The following is a 24,191-nucleotide window of genomic DNA, read 5'->3' on the forward strand; positions in this document are numbered from 1 at the left end:
ACTCATCAATTAGAAACATAGTTGTTAATTCTGTAGTGCTTTATCTGAATTGTTTTGCAAATTCCCACCCTGGGGATAGAGGATCTTCCACCACCTTCAATCAAGAGTGTGATATACAAGGGAATGAAGCTGAAGTGCCTTGGTGTGGAGGAAGCACATTTTTTATAATGCACCATGTTCTGTCATGTGCCACCAGTGTCTGAGAAACAGCCCTGAATTGCTCTCACACTTTATATTTGAGCAAATGCCATTTGTTCCCTGTACTTCTTTCTATAGTCAGCGTGTGGACTTCCTTTTTGACCTCTGAGCTGGCTGCTGGTGCACCTGACAATGGATATACAGTGAAAGGAAAATGTTGCAGAAACAGGACTCCCTGATGTGTTACAGTAATTCCTGACCCAAGCAGAAGATTGCAGGAAGACAAGGCAACGCTTGCAGGAACTGAACATCATCCCAGAAAAATGAATTCTCTCCCTGGGTTCTGCCAGGAATCCCAGTGCAGTAGCATGTAAGCAACTGAAAACTTTTCACAGGTGGCCACTTAATGTCTATGTCTCATTTTCAACAACACTCAAGCTATGCAGCCTCACTTGGGCTCCTTTCATAGCAGGGCGTGCATTCACAACAGCTGCAATTCAAGCCAACTGGAACTGGGCTTTGAACACATAAAGTCCTGGTATGAAATAGCAGCTCTTAGGTGGTTTGAATAAGCACAGCCACAATTAGGGGATACTCGATAACTCTGACTGTAGACCATCCATGTCTTGGTTTTCCAGCCATAAAATGACATCACACCCATGATGATAATAGGAATATATAAAAAAAATATATATCCTTTCAAAGATTTATTGTTTATTTTATCACAGTACCTAAAAGCTTGGAGGTGGACCGACCATTTTTGGTATTGTATAAATGTGTAAAAAAAAAAAAAGGCATCTTTGCTCCCTCAAAAGTTTATAGCCTGAGTTAAACCCAGGAGGTAACAGATGGTAGGACAGAAGACAGAGAATGAAACAGAACTGTCTGCTGGTTTGCCTCAGCACACCTGTGCTCATTTTTTAAAAAATCAGATAAAACAGAAAAAAAGGCTTTTAGAAAAGGCTTAGAAAACTGTGGTATGACCCAGAAAAAAAGTTCTGCACAGCCTCTGCATGAGGTTATACAGCCTGTGCTCCCTACATTTTGATGAACACAGTCTCTTTCAAAAAGTCAGTGCTGTGAACTGCCAGGGAATCTAAAACTTTTAAATAAAGCTGAGTGCTGGAGAGGTTGTCTCCATGTAGAAATGATCACATAGTAAGAGCTAAAAAAACTGTCTACATATATTAGAGAAAGACACAGTGATTTGAGTTTTCCACATAAACCAAAACAAAGTCACTATTATAGTTATTTGTTTATTCTTTGTACTGCTGCCTGGCCACCCCAGTCAGATGTTAGAGCCCACTATCTCTCTGGCCCAAGGCACAGGGATTCCTCTCACCACAAGTACTTCATTATGTGATGGCTTTCCCAGCTAATTTGAAAGGCAATCATTTATCTTAGTCTTAAAAGAAAGGTTGTTCTCAATCTGCAGATCTCTGCAAAGGGAACAGGCAGACCTGAGAATCTGGCAATCAGCTGGATTTTATACATATTTTCAAAGTATTGCAGGTATCTGTTGTGGAAGCAATCTGTGGATTCCCTTGGAAAGTTTATGGAAATGTATTCTTTCAAATCACTACCTAGCCTTTCTCCCTACCCTCTACCATTTCAGGACAGGAGTACATATACAGTTCTCTCTTTTCCTTGGCATCTGGACAACTCTTCTACTGTCACTGCCCTGTAGTCCTCTGCTGGCATAAGAATTCCAAAATAAATGAGCGTGTTGTAATCAGGAGAAAAATATTGTGTCCTTGTGGTGTTGATGTTTTTGCAGCTCAGCTTCTCAATGGCCACCACAAGTTGAGCTGCATATTTCTTTACAAAAATATGCCTGCACGGGTAACTTGGCAGACCAGTCTTTGAATAGACATTTAGCTACTTAAATGCTCACTGTTGCCAACAAGGTTCAGTTGATGAACCAGGGGGGGAAGAAGAGGCACCTTGACAAGCAGCTCACGGTTAGAGAGCAGGAGGTTGGGCTTTACTGCAGATCTGCTGGTCAAGAGGCTTTAAGAGTGTCTGTGAAGCCAAAAAACTAATATAAGAGCAACATATTATAGCAGAATGTCTTGAAAGAGGCAAAGGTACTGACTAAGTATCTCCTAAGTTTAAGCATGTTTCAAGAAACCACATAAGCAAAATGAGCCTCAGCAGATAATTTATAAACCTGCCCACAGGCAAGTGGAGAAGAGCACGAGCCAATACTCCAGCCCAGCACGGAAGTACTTAAAGGTGTGTTGCTGTGTACAGTCACACAGCCCGAGGGGATGGATTACCCAGGGAACTAAAAGGGCAAGGATGGGATTTTTAAAGGACTCGCTGTTGGCTCAGCTCTGCAAACGTTCACTCCTGCCAAACTGCATCCAAAAATGCAGGTCTTACCTGTGCTCATCTCCCAGAACCAACACTCTTATTGGGGCCATTCAATTTTCAGTATCCTTCACTTCTTTCAGAAAGTGAAGTTCTGTCTCAACCCAGTAAAACCGGGTGCACAAAGTCCAAATTTATTTATTCTGTAGCCTCAGTGTTCCTACCGCGTGTTTTTACCTGCCCCCCCATCACTTCACACCAAAACAACCTGCAAAGTGTGCTAATTTCCACTTTCAATCTGTGCCTTCTTGCCAGCCTAGAGGGCACAGGGTAGAACCAGAGCTGTTTATGTGCCGGGCTGGAAGAATTAAGTCAAGATCTCTCACACTGCCAATAGCTTTCCAATGTCCTTTCCAGAGGTCTGGGTGTATTGATAAATCCTCTGGCTGTGGACTGGGGCAGTCAGCACTGAGGGCTGGGGGAGATGCTCCCACACTTGGGTGGGCACGGCACAAACAACATTTCCTGCTGAGCAACAACAACCCCCCCCATCCAACAACCTGCTCCTGCCCCAAACTGGGGAAGCAGCACAAAGGTACTGGTGCAGCACAGCTCCAGGCTCTCTGCATCCTCCAGCAGGGCTCAGGGGTCAGCACAGGGACAGAAAGGCCACAGAGGAAGAGGTACAGCCCGACTGCACCATTTTTTCCACAGCTGTTGATTTTTATTACAAAAGGGCAGCGAGTGTGTGTTATGAAAGTCCACAAAATACAAAGCTAATAATAAACTGCTAAGCATCACATGGAGGCTGAAGCTATGCCTCACTTCAGTGGTTGCTAACATGCAGGCTGTTTAGGCTAGTTAACAACGTAGACCAAAATAATTCCTGTATGAATTAAAGCACAGGAGACATTAACTGTTACACCAGCAGGACCAGCTATTTTATGCTGAAAATACGTTCACTAAATGCACATGGTGAAGTTTTGCAGGGAATAGGGACAGTTGGTTCTTTTCACACACATTTTCCATTAAAGAGGGGAATTGCTATCCTGTATGAAAACTATTGCTATCTTGTATGCCATCCAGTATGAAAAACTATTCGACAGATTTCTTTAAAAATTAAAGAATGCCCCAATACAAGAAATACATTCCAGAAGCAAAGTTCAACCCTTTTTTCATTTTTGTCTTACAACTTTGCAAATAGCCTTAAAAAACCTCGAAGCCAAAAGAGACCTTAGGCACACAAACTGGGATGAAGTGTGACCACCTGAATTGATTTTACTTTTAATGTCTTCATTTATTTCCTTCACCTCTCACAGAAATTATGTGTGTCCATGAATAACGCATACACAGGGCCAGAGACAAACTCTTTTGGGAGCACAGCTCCTCCTAATATTGTTCATGGGAATACATGCTGTGGTATAGTATTTTTTTTTTCACATCCAATAATATGAATTTAGAGAAGCACTTCAATGCAAAGGGCAAATCAATCTCCAGCAAGTTTCTCCAAAAGTTAATTGTACTCCTTATTCCTACCCCAAACTGCTCCAGTGCCCTGACACTGGGTCTCACAAGGCAGTTTATTTCCCATGTTAGGACACCTTTATGATCCAAAACCTCCTTCTCATGAACACACAAAATGAACAGGATGTGAACTAATAGCTCTTAGTCACCTCTTGGTTAAATGAAGTAGAAAGAGTTGCCTTGGTATCTTGCTCTAAGGTATGTTTTCCAATCCCTGAATCATTCTTATAAATCTCTACTGATCCTTGTGAACCTTTCTGAAGTCTGACTTCCAGAGCAGGATGAAATACTTTACTGCTTGTATTAATGTGCATTAATATGGATCTGTATGTGGTAAATCTGGTCATCTGGCAAAGAATTAAAGTTAAAATAATTGGTTAAACCACAAATAGAGGAGACATTTAGCAAGAATACCAGCAAAAGACATTAGTTTCTCACTTCAAATGAGATTTTTAACATGAAAGCTGAAAACTAGATTATTGTCTACTTGGACTGTGATCAGGTAGCTGAGGCCCAGTACAGCTGCACACTCTCACTGAAATGAAGCTTCAGTTTGCTTTTAAAATTAATTGCTGAAACTAAAATATTTTTTTCTCAGCCTTGGTTGAAGTGATTTTACTGTAAATTGATTTAGCAAATAATGTAGAACATGTGGAAAATGGAATAATCAAGCTATCTGTGACAGAAACAGTGGCTCTCTCGCCAGCCTGCACATTAATGGGCCCAATGGCACAGATGTCATTTACTCCACCCCTCCAAAGTGAAGGCTATCATCATGTGTGTAAAGGATATTCTATTCATAAATGGTAACTGTGGCCCCTTAAATACAATTGCATTCAATGGGTTTTAACAATGCAATACTGGACACTGGATGCAATCTCTGCAGAATGTATGAGACCAGCGCATGAGATAATTTCCTCCTGAGTTGCCCCTTTTTCTGACATTATGGCAGTTTGCGGATTTACTTTAAGGAAAAATATTACCATAAAAACTCCCGCTGAGTAACTGTGCTTTTAAAAGCTTGTTGCATTAAGCCTTTTATTCTACCTCCATTGTTACCCAAATCCTACCTTGACAGATGCAGATCTAAGAACTGTGGTCTTTGAGGAAGTCCAGAACTGTATATATTGATCCCATATTTATATTTGAACAAGCAATACAGTTTCAGTAGCCTCATCCTTTGAAAACCTTGGGACCCAAAGCCAGCACGAAGCTCAAGGAGAAATCGTTACCATCTGAGCTTAAATAGCAGAGAAAGTCCCATCTCTTTTCAAGCACCATGGATTAATGTTGGGGGAAAGTCAATAGCACTAAATTCACCCTGAATGTTAAAACCATGCATTGCAATGGCACTAAGGGCCAGAGATGAGCTTGGCTTGCTGTGGCCGTGGCTATCTAATTCAATTAACATTTACCTTCTAAAAAAACTCCCCCCCCCCATTTGCAAGTCCTAAGTAATATGGTAAATATGGAACAAATTATCAGCAACAGCAGGGGAGATTTAAAATATGCATCTCAAGTTTGGAGTCACTCAGAAACCTGCGGTGATGCAATCACTCAAACAGAGTGATCTTTATGAGTTTAGCTTTGCCAAGAATCCCTGTGCAAACTGTCTTCCCGAGGCTCCTGAGCCCCGGGTGACACAGCTGCCGAAATGCCTCCTCCATGGAGACCAACGCCTGGAAGTTTTCCCATATCAGGTGTTTCCCAGTGACTTAGCGCGGTGCTTTCCAACCTCTTTTGATTGAAAAGCTGTAAAGGTTTTCCAAAGGCACGATGCAGAGCCCTGCACGGTGAGTTAAAGGCCGGCGGTGGTGGCTGCAGGTTCTGGAAGGTTCGGGTGGTGTTTGACGCCATGTGGAGCCAAAGGCTGCCCGCCCCACCCCAGAATGTGGGAGACCAGTGCATGAGAGAATTTCCTTCTGAGCTGCCCCTTTTTCTGATATTGTGGGAGTTCACAGATTTACCTTAAGGAAAAGTATTACCTGTGTCATCTGTGTCACCTCAGAGCTCTGAGCACGTTCATCACCTGGGTGGTGTTGGTCGCCATCGACGGGCATGATCCATGTGGGATGAGCTTCAGCAACGCGGATGCCACACCTGCCATACCTCGTCCAGGGCTGCGGGAAACACCCAGGGAACTCACTTTTTTATGGTTTTTGGATGGCTTCGTCGAAGCCCGGGCGCACAGGAGGGCGTTACATCGTCCCGCCCGGCGGCCGCCATTGCCGCGGGCTGCCAGGAGGGGGCGCGGCGGCGCCCGCGGGACGCCATGTTGGGCGGGCGTGAGGGGGACGGGGGGGCCGCGAGTCCGCGGCACTGGGGGCAGGCGGGCAGCGACCCCCGGGCTGTCCCCACACCGGGTATGGCACAGGCAGCGACCCCCGGGCTGTCCCCGCACCGAGTGTGGCACAGGCAGCGACCCCCGGGCTGTTCCCGCACCGGGTTTGGCACAGGCAGCGACCCCCGGGCTGTCCTCGCGCCGGTCGCAGAGCACACCCCGGGCTGTCCCCGCACCGGCCACAGGCAGCGACCCCCGGGCTGTCCCACACTGGGCACGGGCAGCCTTAGCCCGTGTCTGGTGCCGAGCTCAACATGAGCCTCCTCAGGACGAAGCTTTATCCCTCTGTCCCGGGCTCGGTCACCGCTGCAGCACCAGAGGCTCCGCGTGGCCGAGGTGTAAATCTGGTGTAAAGCTGTGTGTAACTCTGGCACTGACCCGCCGGGCGTCAGGGAAGTTAATAGGGACAGACTGACATGGGCTGGCAAAAATACATTTCCCTTTCAATGAAAAAGAAGAGCGTTGCAAGGGGTGTCAGGATGGCATGGAGTGTAGCATGTAGTGGTTTATGTAATGCCCGGATGGGCTCGCACTGGTGTCCCAGGGCTTTGAGCAAACTTACGAATGAGTCGGGAGGACACTGAGCAAACCAGGAGTAAGTCAGGAGGACACTGCTGTGCTTGCTGCCTGTGTTGGAGGAGAGCTCTGCAGAGCTGAGCAGCAAAAACGGGCATGATTGAGCTGAACTGCTCACCTCTGTGAGAGCTTTCTGTAAAATTCACCTCTGAGTACCCAGGAGTGGGTAAGACATGCTCTGCTTCACTGCTGTGTTTGGGTTTCTCCCTGAGGCCCGTGGCACAGCCAGGTCTCACCTCATTACTGCCCATGGGGACGGGCTGTGGAGCCGATGCCACTCAGGACAGGAGCGTGGATCTGAAGCTGAGCTGCAGGGCACAGATCAGGCCAGAACCACAAACGCACCTGAAATGCTGGTTAAACACGCTTCCCCAAATTAAAAAGATAAGAAGCGGTTAAAAACCTTGGGGTGGGTGCATCCAGCTCTGTAAGACTGGACGAGGAGTCGATGTCGCTTCATGGCTGCTTAACAACGTACCTGAAACAGTCCCTCCAGCTGAGCCTGCGGCGCGAGAATTTACACTGGGAGCATCTTACATCTGGAGACAGGCAGCGTGCGGCTCGTGTGCTGGACCCGTGCCAGGGTTAAGCCCCCAGTAGTCGGAGCTGGATCCCTGGTAGCACTCGTGATGGGAGGTCAGGCGCAATGAAAGAGCCCTAGTAGTTAGAGAAGGAACACACCAGCACCTCTCCTGATGGGAGGTCAGGCGCAGTGAGCAGGAGGGCCCCCCTCGTGCTGGCAGCTCCGTTCCAGCGTTTGGCCGGGCTCCAGAAGATTAAAATAGAGCCTTAGACTGTCCCCTCGGCAGCACTGCCAGCCAGAGCCCTGACAATCCTGGGGTTGTACTCAAACGTGAGTCCCCCGGGAGCGTGGGCTTTACCCTAACAGCTGAGGCACTGAGTAGGTCGGAGCAGGCAGGGTTGTTGCTCTTGTGACTCAGACTCGAGGAAAAGAGGGATCAGGACGGAGCCACGAGAGAGCAGGGGATCAGGACCAACCCACAAGGCACAGAAGGGGGAAGGAGCAAGTGTGCCCCAGAAGAAAGCCTGAAAAAATCCTTGTTCTGCTGGGATGGGGCTCAAAGCACGTGTAGCCACGAGAATGGGGCGTTACACTGTCCGAGCCCGAGTTCTGATTTAGCTCCTTTCTGTGACCATTTCAGGAGAAGAGGAGACAAACAAACAAAAAGGCAACACTTTCCTTTCTCAGAAATTTTACGAAGCAATGTGGGAAAAGGCGAAGGCCATGCAGGTTCTTGTGAAGAACGCCCATGTGGGTGGAAAAATCTTACTGTGCTCCAGAAATGCTCACAGCTGAGGGGAACCAGAGCCACGTTCTCATACCTGTGTGACAAAGGGCTTCAACAAAACGCCCAATTTTCAGAAGTGACGAGCACTCCCAGTACCACTAAAATCAGCAGCAGTGGCAGATGTTGGTGTTTCTTTCTGAAGGCGTTTCAACTCTTACAGAATTGTTTATCATCACTTAATGAAAGTATCCACACTTGTGATGTTTTGCTTCGGGATTTTCACAAAGTGATTACAAATAGTTCCAGACAAAACATTTTGGCATTGGCTTTTCCCCCCTGAAAAATCAAATTTAGTTGAAATTTCAAAATTATCTATTTTGAAAATATCACATTGATTCAGTCAAAAAAAAATCACCAAATACGGTGATTTTATTTTGCTATTTCCAAAAGACAACATTGATATTTACTGGTATAAAAGGCTCTTTTGTCTTTAAATTGACTTTAATATTAGTTTGTAAGGCTTGAAAGTTGCTGCTCAGTTTATTATTTTGTTTTTGTAACTGTGTTTGTGAGCAGAGAGCAGAGGATTCTACCTGGGTTTTTTTGGTATAATAAAGATGAATTGGATAATTAGAATAATTAGATGTTATTCACACAAGTAAGGAGCAGAAGTCCTACTGATTAATTAGGACCAATTCATTAATATTTATGAATTGCAAACTTGAAGAAAATAGAAACATTTTAATAATTCTTTTCTAAATGAACATATAGTTGTTTGAAAAGAGAGATTGAAAACAGCAGCCTGGGGAAGAGAACAGCAAAGCTTATGAATAGAGATTTTTTGTGTGTTTGCAAAAACAAACAAAAAACCCAAATCAAACCCAAAGCTTTTATTTAAAGACATAATTAAAAAATAAGTTAATAGTTTTCTCAGAGAGATGAGAGTTTCTATAGGTCAATATATTGGGGTGGAGCAGTGAAATGGGTATCTTTTACTGTCAGAAGAGCAAGTCAGAAACATGCCTAGAAGAGTTTGCAACTTTTTTCCAATTGGTTTAAAAGCATTTCAGTAAAACAGCAGAGAACACAGAGGCAGGTAGAGAACAGCACTGTCCTTCATGGCAGACGTGTGAGAAAGGTCTGTGAGAATTGCACTGCTCTCTTACTGCTCTTCTTAGAGAGAGAAGAAATCTCAGCTTGGGGCAAGCAAAACATACAAACAAGCAGGCTCTAAAAATGCATGGGACATGCAAAATGCACCAGAGTGACTGAAGTACATGCACACAAAAATCCTGCTTTGTCTTGGGCTGTTTTTCCCAGGTAATTTCTTAGGTTACTGTCCATGACTAATTATTTGCATTTGTTTTTTTTTTTTCTTGTACTAACTTAGTAAATGTTGTGACCGTTTTCATGATCTGAAATTAAAAATCGAGGAAGCAGAAATGACAGTCATATTTTATCTTATATTTTAAGACTTGTTTTGCTCTGCTGATTAACTCCACTTTGGCTGTTTTTGGCTAAAACATTTTCCATGTGTGAAAATATTCACAGATACTCCAGTAAGATGCTGTTGTTCTGAAGCTTGCAATGAGCTGGCATGTCCTGGCTGGAATACAGACATTGGTCAGCATGTACTTTACCATGTGTACCCATGCACAGGCCATGGATAATCACCTGATAATGGATTCTGACCAGGGAATTATGTCCCTCTGTGACCTTGGAATGTCACTTATTCCAGTTATGGCATCATCTCATTGTTAAAATACATTTAGCAACCTGTCTGTCTTTGAAACCAGGTAAACAGTGACCCAGAGCAGAACCCTTCCAGTTTCACTTCAGCATTCAAAATGAGTTGTTCTTATTTCTCTTGCTTGCACACAGTAGCCCAATCCTGTACTCCATGAGAAGTATTACCTTGCTTTGCTTTTCTTTGTACAAGAATATGTGAAAAAATTTAAATTTCTGTTGCCTTTGGTGGGAGGGTATTTTCACCCACAAACACTGGAAGCCATGCCTATTTCATTCAGGTGTCTGAATTAAAATCAAAATTTAGAGACCAGATTTAAAAGCTTGGCCTTAGAAGAAGTAACTTTCTAATAAAATAAAGGGAATTCAGGGAAAAACACAAACCATGGTCAGATTTGCATGGATTGTAAAGCTCACATACAGGGGAACTTGATGATGGTAAAATAAAACATGTTTCAAAAAACACCATTTAAAGATTGTGCACGAGTACACATGGTATTTGGGATCATGTGAGTGTACACACCAGTATTTGTTTGTTAATGAAGGAGAAGGCTTGAAGTCCATAATTTTAGAAGATCACAGGAGTTGTAAGAATGCAAGAGCAATTCAAGTCTTCTAAATCTTAAAAGAGCTGAGTTTCTATGATATTAGATCAAACAAAAAAATCTGTGTTAAGAACGTTTTTATGACAATGATTCACTCGAATAAACTTAAGATTTCTTTTACCAACCAACCTTTTTTTTTTTTCTAAAATAGTATTTAATATCTGAAGTTATAAAAAATATTTGTAGTCTTGAAAATTATTTTTATTGTCTATTTTATGTACTATACATGCCTCTTTCAGGAATTATTAAAGAAGCATGAGTCATACGGCACTCATTTACTCTTGGCTCGTGGCCATCCTCAATATATATTTTGCTATTTTCAAACCATTTGCAGGTACATACGCATGAAAATATTGTTGTGTCAAGTCCCAGGCTCACAGTTAGCACAGCAGACATCGTTCATCGAGATGTTTACAAAGTTTTAAAGCACATAAAATTGTGCATTATTGTGTGGCAAAGTTTAAACTTTAGCATACGCTTGGTTGCGTATATAGCAACAAGTTACAATAAAAATCTGAACAAAGACAACCAATAAACAGCCAAATTGCTATGTACAAACAAGGCAGGAAGCAATTAAACACCGCCTCGCACATTTCACTTAAATTACTTTTTCTCTGAGGGGGAAAAACAAACAACCCCTCTTCCCCTCCCCCAAGTCCCCAATAACCCTGTTAAGTCTTCGTTTTTATCGGCAAAATAACTGGGACTCCCATTGCATTCAGTCAGGGTTCATTTGCATAACACGGGAGAGGGGTTTGGTCCCTGTTCTGAGCAGGAGCAGCGTTTCATGCAGGGCTTCCCCCACTGGGAACGCAGCAGCTGCTGGGCTCGCTCTCCCAGTCCGGATCCAGCGGTCCCTGGAATATCCAGGGTGATATTCCATGAGATAAGACCCTTCTATCTTCCTGACACGTATCATTTTTTACACCAGCATAAATGTGCTGTTCTCATGGTGACTCCACTGGTGCGGGGCCTCAGCTGACCCCGAGCCAGCCCTGGGAGTGAGTCAGGGTGTGCTGACCTGTACAGGGGAACACCTGACTCAGCTCGGGTGGAACTACTCTGGATCTACACTGGTGAAAAAGAACCTGGAGTGAGGTCCAAGGACAGCAGGATTGGGCCCAAACAGACCTTTATAAAACGCATAAAGTCTGTGCTTTTAGCTTAAAATCTGCTTAATAAATTACTACAATTCACAGTAATAAGGTAGATTAGTGCTACACCAATCCTTTCCTCCGACGTCAGCTCAGTTCCACGTAGCTTTTCCAAGAAAGAAAATTAAATAACAATAAACATAAAAAATCTGTTGTTATTATTTGACAAGCCAAATAGAGGGGTTTCCGTAGCCTGGTGACAGCCAAGCTTAGTAACACATTGCCTTGTTATGGGATGACTGATTTAAAGGCTGAATCTTGCACAAGGTGCTGTGGTATGAAACGACTGAGGAGGGTGTTCCAGTCTGGCTCTTATTCACCCCAAAATTCCAGACTGAGAACCAGCTGGCAGGGTCAGAGCTCACAGACACCAGGAGCGAGGAGAGGTGATCTCTGAGCTGGTGGGATCTGTAGGGTGTCCAACAATGATGGGGCTGCTCCAGAGCCCAGTCAGATCAACAAAACAACTCCCGATGGCTTTGCAGACTCTTCCTCAGCTGGAGGGAGGCTGTGGGGGTGCCTGCACTGAGGAGGGTGGCTGGGTGGGTGACCAGTCCGTGCTGCTGGGGTACAACGTGCAGCCCACCTCGGGGAATGCTGCCCTTGCTCTTTGCAAAGAATATACAGGGCCAAAAGCTCTGCCTCTCACTTCTGGGAGTGATTTAGCCTTGTGAATTCTACTTTGTGGAGTCAGAGGATAAATTATACTTACAAATAAAGTATTCTAGTTATTTAATGTGTTTCTGTAGTGGAAAAATGAGAGACCCAACCTGATGAAATCTCTGTTGTCTGAAAATTAGAGGCCTGTTTCCTAAAAACACTTTTTGCTGATGGCAAAGTTCAACACCTCAGAGAAATTCAGAGTAAGTTTCCAAGCTGTATATCTTATTTTCAGATACACTATACCCTTGTTGTTTGTAAGGCTGTATTGAAGTTTTACATAACAGTCATGAGCCATGCATTTAATCACCTTGGAAGAGTTGACCAGCAACTTAATGCATTTCTTTATACCATAGAGAATTTGAAGATGCACCATCTCTTTCCAGAACACTTTAAATTCTCAGGATAAAATATTCTATCTACCCTTTCCCCCTTTAAAGTCTATATTTAAAAACATTATTTTATAGAATTCTCTGTGTCTTACAGCATAGAAAATCCAATTGTTAATTAGTATTTAAAGCAAAAAAACCCCACAAACAAGAAGCATGGGAAATAAATGCTTGAGCCACAGGTGTCTTGAGGCAAACTGTCCATGGGCAGACAGCCGCCTTGTGAGTGCAAGAAATTTTGAGTGTAAACCTTTGCAGTTTGTCTCACTTCCTACCAGCAGAAACAGGAAAGTTTTAGACCACTAAATGGGGAGATTTGGTCCACATTTTTTTTCCTTTCTGTGGAGTCATAATATTAAAGCATCATACATTTTTCTAGCCAGTCAATGTCATGTCTAGAAATAGGAGGGACTGGGTTCAGCCCAGGAGAAAAATACACTCCCTGGAAAATGCAGGACAAAGGTTTTGTGGCAAGATAGATGAGTAAGAGAGATCCAGAAGTTACAAGCCCAAGTACCCTCTTGAGAGCAGAGCTTCAGCTGATACCAAGTGGGCACAGGCTGAATGAACTGTCTGCTGGCTGAGGAAACTCTGGTGTGCTGTGGGCTCTGAGCCACAGCACTGCCCAGCTCTGGGCAAGAGTCCTTGGAGGGGCACTCGAGCTCAACGTGGAGAAAGGGTTCCCAGTAATTGAAGCAAAGGTCTGAGTTCCTAATTTTAATTCAATTCCTGACTGTGAGCCTTTACTCAGCTCTGCTCAGAGTCCCTTGTGCCTCTGTGGACTGGGGATGACAGTGCTGGATTTGCATTTTGCAGGATCCTTCTGAATTGCTGTAGTTACTTGTGAAATGCATGAGTGATCTTCCTAAGAGAACTGCAGAACTATTATGATTATATTATGGCAGTACTCAAAAGGCAGCACTACCTACTATTTATTTATCTCTGGGTGTTCATTACTATTCTTTTAACGAGACTCAGAATAGGTAGGGATAGCAATTTTGAACAGAAGTATTTAAACCCAGACGTATTTAAACCCAGAACTATTAATTACTATTTTGACTATTGAAGTATGTGGAATAACCTCAATCCAGTGGTTACAGGATCGAGGAAGCATGTCCCATTGGCCATGACCTAAACATTCCTTCCACATAGGAGGGTTAAAATCAAGACAGGGTAGATTGTGGCTGGCATTGCACTCCCAAATTCCATCTCAGCACAGAAGATTATGATGAAGTCAAGCCCCTCCTACCAGTAAAGAACCTAGTCTTTATTAGCTACATGGCTGCTTCTGGAAATGTCCAGCAGCAGGAGCAGGGAACAGATTTTTCCATCCTTATCTCACCAGCAGTGTGTGCCTGTCTGCTGAATATTTTGCTACTTCTCGCCCTTGCTGTTCCTGATGATCCAGAGCACAGCGAGGTGGGTTTCATTTAGAAACATCTTGTTTTATCTTGTCACTTCCTGCAAAAACATATGGCCTCAGTGCATTGTTATTTTTATTCTTTAATAGGCAGTTTTATGGCAGTTTTACCTTGAGGTGAGACAGATTAGGGGAGCCTGGGCGAGGGGCTGGGCACTAGAAAACCGTGTAAATTATTTTGGCTCTGCATATGAGCATCACGTTGTTTGTCTCCCTGGTGCAAAGCCTTCTGCTAATGAACAGAATCTAAAGCAACCAGCTGTGAGTGCCTTCAGTGACAGTCAGACATCTCTGCTTGGCTCTGGAGGGTGAGTGGGGCCTTCCCCAGTCCCAGCTCCACACAATGTGTGTCCTTCTAACTGCAAATGGGCACTGACACTTTTGCTCCCCCCGTGTGCTCTCACCCACAGGAATTTTCAGTGTGGGTCTCATCCAAACCCTGTGGGAGTGAATGGAAGTCTTTCCATCCTCACTGGGCTTTGGATCAGGTAATGAATGAATATTTTTGGTGCAAAAAAGTTAACTTCCCGCTCCCAAAAAGAGAAGTTACAAATGTAAATCCCTTGTGAGAAAGTTTTTGCCTTTCCTATCACTGCAAAGACTCTTCTTGGCTTCCACATACTGACCAAGCATAAAATAGTGAATAACATTTATTTTTGAATTTATGGATTGAGTTCACAGGGATTTTAATAGCACTGGGGTTATGGAAGTGCTATTTTAATAAGGACCACAGATCATGGGCCCAAATCCTTACCTTTACCTCAAGGACTTGTAAACTCAACTATTTAACTCAAATCTCTTTATTGGGGGCCTTAGAATGTATCCACCTGGAGGCTGGAAAACCGAAAGGTAGAAGGCTGCGCAAACACGGAGTGAGGGAATTTAACCAGCAGGAATGTGGCCTATAAAATTAAACTTCAAGAACTGTTTAAGAAAAATTAAAGCTTGTGCAACAGCTGGGGTTTCTCTCCACATTAGTTCGTTTCTTAGTGACTCCAGTGTTATGGTTCTCATTAATACAGATTTCATTTTTGAGATCATCATCTGTAGTTCTCTTAAGTCTTACTGTGGTTGCAAAGGACAAAATCCTGACTCAGTGTGATTTGCCTTTAAACAATACAAGATGATAACTCACCACCTCCCACCTTCCTTATGATATGAGTATTTATTGGGAGCCCAAAGATAAAATCTTAGATTCAAACTGCACCCCAGATTTCCTTCACCTGAATTACCAGAATATCCCAATTTCAGATGTGGTGATCAAATGACAGTGAACATTCAGGAACAAAAATAGGGGCATTTCTTTCCAAGGGATGTCTAAGAGTTATTCCAACATAATGAAATGTGCTCTTGTGTGGTGGCAGAAGACAGATCAAACTTTGCTTCAATCTCATGCAGACCCTGCCTATTTTTCCTCCAGAACCTGGCCTCAGTCTGCCTGCTCTTGACCTCAAAGGTTCACCTCCTAAGGTTTTAAAATAACTTGCTACATAAATAATTTGAAATCTAAGCTCCTGAAAAAACCCCATTGTGCTAATTATGTCAGGCTCTGACGGCAGTCAGAGATGGTGTTGACTGCATTTTGTAGATATTGAAAGAATTTTCATTTCTTTAAATGCCTAGAGACTCTGGGTTATTTGTGTTACTAGACCAGTTAGCACTCCAGTTACATCCAACCTAAATCCACTTGAGAAGGCTGAGAAGTAGAAAAATTTACAGGAAACAGCGGAAAACAGGTAAATAGAAGTTTAGGACACAGCCCTAACATGAGGACACCAAGTTGCTGCTAACTTGCAGGCAGAACCACTCATGCTTAAAATTTTGCATGCTGAGAGAAACATGGACATCAAGAGACCTGCTGTTACTGGATTTGCAGCCACAGATTGTTCTGTTATGTGGTGATTGTTGCGACTCTACCTGCAAACCTGCAGATGCCAATAATAACAATAATGCTCACACCCTGACAGATGATACCTCTGTGAGACCAGAAACCTGGTGAGGAAGTCGAAAGATCAGGATTCTTCTGGGTGGCGTGAGTTGCCGTTTCAGGAGCTGGAATTTTACAAGTGGTTTTGAAAGTATGGCCTTATGTGCATAATGCTCATATCTCATGGGAGGCCATGCAGGATTCTGGGGCTAAAGGGTGCTGCTGAAGACTTCTGGGACAGCAGAACCCAGCTGCTCATCTGGACCCGTGGTCTGTTGCATAGCATTGTGCACATCTGTGTGTCCTGCAGACCGCGTGCTCATTGCCCAGGGCTTGCCCTCCTCATCCCCAAATGTCGTTTCATAAGGCTCCACATGTATCCTGTGGACACTCTGCCTTGGTTCCTCGTACTTGCCTTGCTCATCTTCTGGGAGGCTGGATGCGTGAGGTACGAAAGTGCTCCGAGAGCCATCGATGGGGTTCTTTAACTGCTCGCTGGAGGTAGGTTCTTGGGACAAATCTGGAGATCTCATGAGATGCTGGGTGTAGACCCCCTCGGACAGGGAGCCCGCCTGTGTCTCGCTGTGCACGCGCAGCCAGCGGTGCTGCCGGCCGAAGTAGTTGTAATGTTGGTGCTTCCCGAGCTTTCTTTTCCCTAAAAAGCCCAGTGGCTGCTTGGAGCTGGAGGACTTGTCTGTGCTTTTCGATGTGAGCCCCGACAGGGTCAGATTGCTCATGGACTCTGTGCAACATTCAGCGTGAGGGTCGAAGGCACCACGCTCTGTCAGGCCTTCCTGGAGAGTCAGGCAGGGCTTCATGTCGTGGGCTTGGAGGACGTCGGGAGCGCTCCCTCCCAGGCCACTGCTGGCCTGCTGGGAGATGTCCTGGGACGAGGAGTAAATCAGGTCCAGTTCCCTGGGGCTCAGCGCGTCGCTGGAGTCGTAGTCGCTGTCAGTGGGCAGGAACACTTCAGAGCAGCCTTCCTCGTCTGAGCAGGGCTGGGAGTCTGCAGGGAGAACTGGTTAACACTAAGGACAAGCATGGGAGAGAAGCTGCTGAGCTGTTGTTTATGGGGTTTTTTTGTCTTAATTTAGAATCAAATCGAGAATTCTGAAAATGTGCGTGTGTTGCCTCTGTGGAATTGCCGTGGGCTGAGGTGACAGCAAAGACAGGAGTCAGGGAGGATTTATCAGGGAGGATTTACAGATGTGTTATAGTGGTGCTGTAGAATTAGGAAAGGCAGAAAGGATTAATTTACATTAAGTACAGGGAAAAAAATTGGATTTGAATTCGGACTAAGTTCTGAAAAGATTTGTTTTCTTTTTTCTTGCTTTCACTAAATTTCATAGAGATGGAGATTTGGGAGAGTGAAAATCTCTAATCCAGATTCTGTTTTTATTAAAGATATCAGCTGAGTTATCTGGATTTATACCTCCGTGACTGCGAGCAGGGTGTGACTGCACGTGTGCTGAGAGGCTCAAGGCACAACATGGAGGCTGCTGAACAAAAACCACACTTTTGCCCATCAGGTGCATGATGTGTGTTCAAATCCAAAGCAGACACAAATAGTTCAAATGTGAATTTTTAGAGAAAATCTCACACTGGCACTGAAATCGTTGCTGTCTTTTGGCTTCAGAAGGATCAATAATGTAATAAGTAGTGGCACGTGTGACAGAATGGATTGATGTTCCATTGCCCTGGATAGTTTATGTTAGATCCAAGGAATAAAACATAGATTTTATATTGACTGTTCCCTTGGAGCTGGTGTAAGTTGACACAGCCCAGCAATAATGAATCCAGCACATGCAGGACAAGATAATGCTCCAGTTTGCACGGTGCCAGAGCTGAGGATTATTCTGCATTCATGGTCTGTAATACAGGGGAAAATAGCTCAGGGAGGGGGGCTGAGAATGAACACCACTGTGTAATGGAGCAGATCAAAGCAGCAGCCTCTTCATGTTTCTTTGCTTTTAACCTAATGAAATCTAATCAGAATAGATTGATTCATTTTTCTTAACTGTATAAAACTGCCAAATTGAAAAAAAACCCCCAAATTATAATTACCAAAATGGTTATGGCAGTTGTTTAATGCAGTTTCTGTTGCTTTTGTTTCTGCTGTTTCATTTACTTGTTGCTCAACAGATTGATGGTTTATTGTTTTTTCTCCAAAGTCCTAATTCTGTTAGCAAAATGGGTGTTACTGTTTCATTTGCTTCATCTTTATTTGCTGTGATCCCTTTCTTTCATCAGTTTAATTTTCTGGCTATACAGAGAAGCAGTAATTGTCAGTGAGGTGGGTACTTATTTGTGTAATTCTGTGTTTTAAAATGCTTGTCTAAACCACTGAGAACACTGAGGTGTGTGAAAACAGCTATTAAATTGGACTATTGGCACTAAAATTTGCTCTATCAAAACAAAACAAGGGCATAAGAACCAATTGCTGCAAAGCAGAGGAACAAAGTCTGGAAAGAAAATGGCTGTAATATCAGAGAAACAGAAGGTGGCAAATGGGAACTATGGAAAAATCTGAGATTCTGTCAAATTAATAGAAACTGTGGGGAAGAATAATAGATACATAAGTGATGAGAAAGGGTCAGTAGCTTTTGCTTAGCAACTCATGCCTCATCAGTGTAATAAAACTCTGAACATGTGCTCAGTTAATACACAGCCATCCTCAGAGCTCTGAAGAGCTTTTGACAAGGTTCTTTACCACAGGTTCTGCAGCAAGGAAGCTGTGATTAGGATGAAGAGAAAGCTCCCTCCATATAATAATAGCAGATTTTTGGTGCAGGCAACAAATGAAGCAGTCATCTTTCACCATGGCTGGATTTTGCTGGAATTCTGGACATCATGGAGAAGCCAGTGGTAGTACCTGTCACTTCCAGCCTGTTCATTAAATGATCTGGGACAGGAAGGTGACAAAGTTGGCTGATGATGAGCAGTAATTCTGAGTAGTTGAAAGCAAAACATGATTGTAAAGCTTGTATGAGGATCTCAGGATACTGAGTGGCAAATGATTGGTGAAATGATTGTTAGAATACCTTGGCAGGTATGGGAAAAAATTTACTCCTTTTATCAAAAGACGTGCAAGAACTGTTACAATTAAAAGTGAGTTCAAAGATTGCACTTGGTGAACACAGGAAAATTCTCTTACCAGTCACAGCTTTTCTCCTCTGGATTCTGGCCTCAGGGGAAGGGGGAGGTGAAGGAAGACAGTCTAGGTGTGAAGAGGTGGAGCTCATTTTCTTTTGAGGGTGTTCTTCTGAAAGATCCACAAACTTCTTTATGGGCAGGCCAGCTGCTGGCTGCTTGTACCTTGCATACTGCAGTGCCTCTGTGATCCATCTCATTTCCCTCCAGATCTCATCGATTTGCTGTGGGGAAAACAATGGTGAAAAAATACAGTTGAGTATTAATTCTACCTAAGAGTGTGCTTTCTTCAAGTGCCCAAGTAGGTGTGTGGTCACTGCCAACAGAGAGCAGCAGAATCCCCTGACAGGATTCTTCAGGTTGAGGTGGTCTGAAGTGATTTTGATTAAGTGCTTGTTCTCTTCCACCACTGCAGGGGCCACCAGACTCTCAAATTATGTACTTCAGGCCTAAAATCGGACATGGAAAGAAAATGAAAATTGTCTTTTGATCGATTTGTAGCACACTTGAAATGTGCTTTCATTCTGTACTGGAGTGAAAGTGAGACTTCACCATTGCAAACCCGGGGTGTCAAAACCAGCTCAGTTTAAATGTAGTTTTTAATAGATAAAGAACACACACAGGTGTGGAAGAATATACCTGTGTGGAAGGCTGAAGCACAGCTATGAGTCAAACTGCAGGTTTCTCCCTTATCACCATTTTGGTCTGCATACATTTAAAAAGTATAAATCTACACAAAACCAGTTCTAACACATGCCTGAGAGATAAAAAGACACAAGTGCCTAAATCAATAGCAGGATGTAGCTTTAAGCATCTCTGCAGAGAGGAAAGATGCTGTTTAATGTGGGTCTGAAGTCTTTTGATAATGGAACACTTTTAACATCTTCAGGCCATTCAGGATCACTGATGACTGGGCAAATGTTGTTGCAACCATGAAATGACAGTAGCTGTGGGTATAAAATCCTCCTGCTGCGGTGTCCTTCTAGAACATCCCTTGTACTTCTACAAGTTCATTTAAAGTGAGCCTTCATATTAATATTGCAGTGTTTGAGGGAAACTGCTTTGTAGTTACGCAAGAAACATTCTGCAAGAATGCAGAGAGCCCTGGGTGAGTAAATGGAGAGGCAAAAGTGAGGGGTACTTTGTGCAGTGGGAATTGTCAAACAGGGGAGTGACAGAGGGATCAGTGAGGAGGAGACTGATGTTCTGAGTTCTCCAGCAATTACTCTTAGCAGGAGGTACTTCACAAAATGCGTATTCAAAGTGTGGAATTTATTCCCAAGGGATATTGTAGATGCCAGATTAGCCGTGTTGGAGACAGGATAGCTGGTGAGATGGATCTTTGTTTTGACCTAGTATGGCCATTTTTATGTAAAGGTGAAATCCCGACTCCAATGATGTCAGTGCAAGCCTTGCCACTGAGTTAATTTGAGCTAAGAATATACACTGATAAGAATAGCAAATGGTTCAGGGATTAATTCATAATCCTGCATCATTTCAAGACTTCAGTGCAGCTCCATGAAGAGAATGCCAGTTAGCAAACATCTCACCTATTTGATTGTAGAGATTTTATACTTCCTTTCTGTGATCCTCCCTCAACCCCAATCAAGAATCATACTGCATGCAGTTTAGTAAAATGCAAATCCTGTTGCTTTTCCCCCTGATGCCATTCTGCAGGTCATTTTAATGAACTGTGGTTCTTTTAAAATTTAGTAACATTAGAAGCATTACAGGATATAAATTACAGCTTAACTTCAGTTTTAGTCTCAGTGTCTGTAGATTTCTTTCCTTGCTGTGTAACATTCCGGTAAAGACTTCAAGCACCTTATCTGCTGGTTGGTCTTGGTTTTGATTTTTCTTTTTTACTTTTAATAATTTTTACTTTTCAGTTGCCCTCTGACTCCTTTTCAGACCTGCATTTATATAGACTCCCTTGCTCTTTACAATGTTTGGTTTGTGTAGTGACTTCAACACTGTCTTAGATCTCGGATCACACAAATGCTCTCGCGGTTTCGTGGTCACCCCTGAAGATTGCGGTATGTGGTGGGCTGAGAGATTTTTGCCAATAGGTGGAATACAGCTGGTTTTCATTTTTTGAGAGGAAACCTGACAAGCCCAATACACTGTCACAATAATTCAGCACGAAGCACTGAAGTTTAAAATGTTCTCCCACGTTTTTCCCAGCCTATAGATGTGACTCAGACACTTTGGAGAAGAGGGACACAGAGCCGTCTATACAGTACATGCATATTAATGTACATATGGTTATTTTTGATGTGAGGGATAAAAATCTTCCAAATTCTCCTGCATGCTGGGAAAAAGCTAGATTTTCTGAGTGTGAGAATGGAAAGGTGAAAAGGAGGGAGATGATTGAGAGGTGAAAGTACAATGGAACATTCCTCTCCGCCCCTCTGGAGGTTGCCAAAAGCGCCAAGTGAATAAGGCAAAGGGGGTCTGAATGCAGAACAAAGGAATAGGAATATTATCATCTTGTTCATAATTATGGAGGGCCAAACATATTGTCAATGGGACAAATGGTTGTCTCGGCCCCTGTTCCAGCAGAAGATTCCTTGAATATTAAGAACAGAGAGCTGAAAACTTATCTGCACCTCTCTTGTAGAAAAGCAGCTCATCCATGTCCACAGACACAGTCTGCAAAGGTCATGAGCTTTGTCTAGAAGTGGTTTACAAAAGGACAGGCTTTGCTATGCTGAACAATGGGGTGTAGTTCAAAGAGCCCTGAGTTGAGTTGGTAAAGTCTTGATTTGGGAACAGTCCAGGAAAATCAGTGTGAGAGACAGAGAATAAGCAAATTAGATAAGGATGGGAACATCAGTGGTCCTTCTGCACTGGGAGACTGAAGCAGTGCCACTGCATGGTGCTGGCCAGACTCACAGACCTTTCTGGGGCCAGCTTGCCATCTGAAATGCAGAGCTGCATTCTTGAGTGTGATATTGTTGATGCAGATTGTCTCCACAACCCAGTCTGAATATTCATTTTAATCTTTTTAATTGCCACCTTATCGTGGTGGAAAATGTCTTCAATTCATCCAGACAAAGAAAAACTCTTACACAACTGAATGCCCAGACATGGTGCTAACTTACCTCACGTTAGATGGGAGGGAGTTTTACAAGCAGACTGACACATTTCTTTATAACAGTCTAGTATAACTGTCATTTGATTTTGCCCATAAAAATCCTTCTATAAAAGCAACAACTAAGGAAAGCATGTTCTGGGTTTGAATTTCATAAAACCAGAATTGCACTTTTGATACAACTGCTCTTTTTATGATGTCTGTGAATAATTCTCCATTTAGATTTCAAGTTACAGCCCTATGCAATTTTTAAGAAAGCCACCTTAAAATCTCCTTGGAATAGTCAGAAACAGACTGTTACCTGTATGTAGTCTATAACTTGCTGGTGTCTTTGTTTGGCTGCAGCAACTTCACTGTCTGAAATTGCTTCCCTCAGGGATTGCTGGGTTTTCAGAGAGTCCAGCTCTATGACAGCAGAAAGGCGGCAATACAGGCTTATAAATTTTTCCTTGTAACAGCAAAAATGAACTGTGAAAAGACCAAGCGCAAAGGAAAATTGTTATATTCTGGTTATGAAATATGAAATCCTTAGGTTTCAGAACACAAATTTTATTAAATATAGTAACCAGCTCTGGATGGGTTACTTTAAGCTAGAAAAAATAATACAGGCTCTAATTCTCGTTTACACTGGATTTACTCTGTAACTTCACTGATTTCAAAAGAGTCATTTCTAATTTATATCTAAGTGCAGGGATAATCAGGCCCTTAGTATGCAGCTCCAGAGACTATCTTGCCCTTGATAGCTTCAATCAGAAAGGCTGTTTCTGAGGCTTTTATAGCTCATCATTTCTTTTATCAAGAAAGTAGTGACATGACTGGAAAATTAAACTCATCTTTTATTTCTTTTAATTGAGTGTTTCAGAAAGAAAGGATCATTTTGAAGGCTAGTAACTTTCTGTTGGGCTGTGCTGGCTTAAATCAGGAACTTCAGGGTAAATGACTCAGCAGGAAAAGCATTGCAGTGATAGCACAGTTTGGGGGAAACAAAGCCCTTTTAGGTGTTGCCACACATCATCCTCCGAACTCTCCTGCAGGAGGGTGACACAGAAAGTTCAGACATGACCCTTTGCTTTGCGTGATTTGACTTAGGAGCAGCACAGAGCTCTTGGAGCTCCATCAGAGGTAGCAGAGACAGAACAGCTTCAGTGCCACGGAGCTTCTCAAATGCTGATTTACCTGCTTTCTTAAAGCTTATTGTTCCAGAACCTGTAACTGCTCAGGCAAAACTTAGCAGTTACCTCTACAAATGGCAGTGCAGACTTACTGGAACTTCTGAGGGAGAACAAGTTTTCAGAAATACTTCCCCATTCATTGGTGCTTCAGTAAATGCAAACATACAACATGATCTTGTTAGAGCAGCGAATGCCTGTCCGTTTACTGGATTCTGGATTGGGGCATGGTATTTTTCAGGGTGTTTCAAGTGTAAATTGCATACATTCTTATCATAAATATTAAAAAGAGAAACGAAAACAGTGTCACGTGTCTACTTATCCCTTGCAAACAACATGATAAGAATAATTGAGAAGAATTTCTCAAACGAAGAAATCCAGTCACAAACACTGTGACAATAAAGGCCTAATCTGAACATAGAAATCTCACAAAAAAAGAGTGAAAGGAAGAATTCTACCTTCTGGTTTCAGCCATGCCTAGATATAGCAGGGATCCAGTCTGAATAGTGTGTGGTCTTACAGTGCATGTGCCATATGTGGTGGACTCTTGAGTGAATTACAGCCGCGGTTTCGGCTCCAGTGCTGAAGTTTCGAGCCTTTGTGGTTTTAAGTCAGACCCTTTAATGTTACTTTAACAAATGTTACTTCAACGTAGTCTTTTGTGGTTATGCAATTATATAGTTGGTAGCCACCAGCTAATGGGGAATGGAAGCTTCTAATATTTGAGATGTGAAT

The 24,191-nt window shown here is 43.1% G+C and overlaps 1 protein-coding gene across 3 annotated transcripts in view; it reads right to left on the reverse strand.

Annotated features, from left to right (window-relative positions):
* Window positions 1–9,153: 9,153 nt before the first annotated feature.
* Window positions 9,154–24,191, reverse strand: part of ANKFN1 (ankyrin repeat and fibronectin type III domain containing 1) — a 132,958-nt gene continuing 117,920 nt past the window's right edge. For all 3 annotated transcript variants that reach the window (XM_017812026.1, XM_017812028.1, XM_017812029.1), the window contains 3 exons: window positions 22,589–22,755; window positions 19,198–19,417; window positions 9,154–17,049 (listed from right to left, as the gene is read on the reverse strand). In XM_017812026.1, the coding sequence (XP_017667515.1) occupies window positions 16,253–17,049; window positions 19,198–19,417; window positions 22,589–22,755 (1,184 nt within the window). In that variant the 3' untranslated portion in view covers window positions 9,154–16,252. The remainder of the gene's footprint in view (window positions 17,050–19,197; window positions 19,418–22,588; window positions 22,756–24,191) is intronic.

This window comes from Lepidothrix coronata, unplaced genomic scaffold (assembly GCF_001604755.1).
Source record: "Lepidothrix coronata isolate B3197 unplaced genomic scaffold, Lepidothrix_coronata-1.0 Scaffold34, whole genome shotgun sequence".
In the NCBI taxonomy this organism is placed as follows: Eukaryota; Metazoa; Chordata; class Aves; order Passeriformes; family Pipridae; genus Lepidothrix; species Lepidothrix coronata.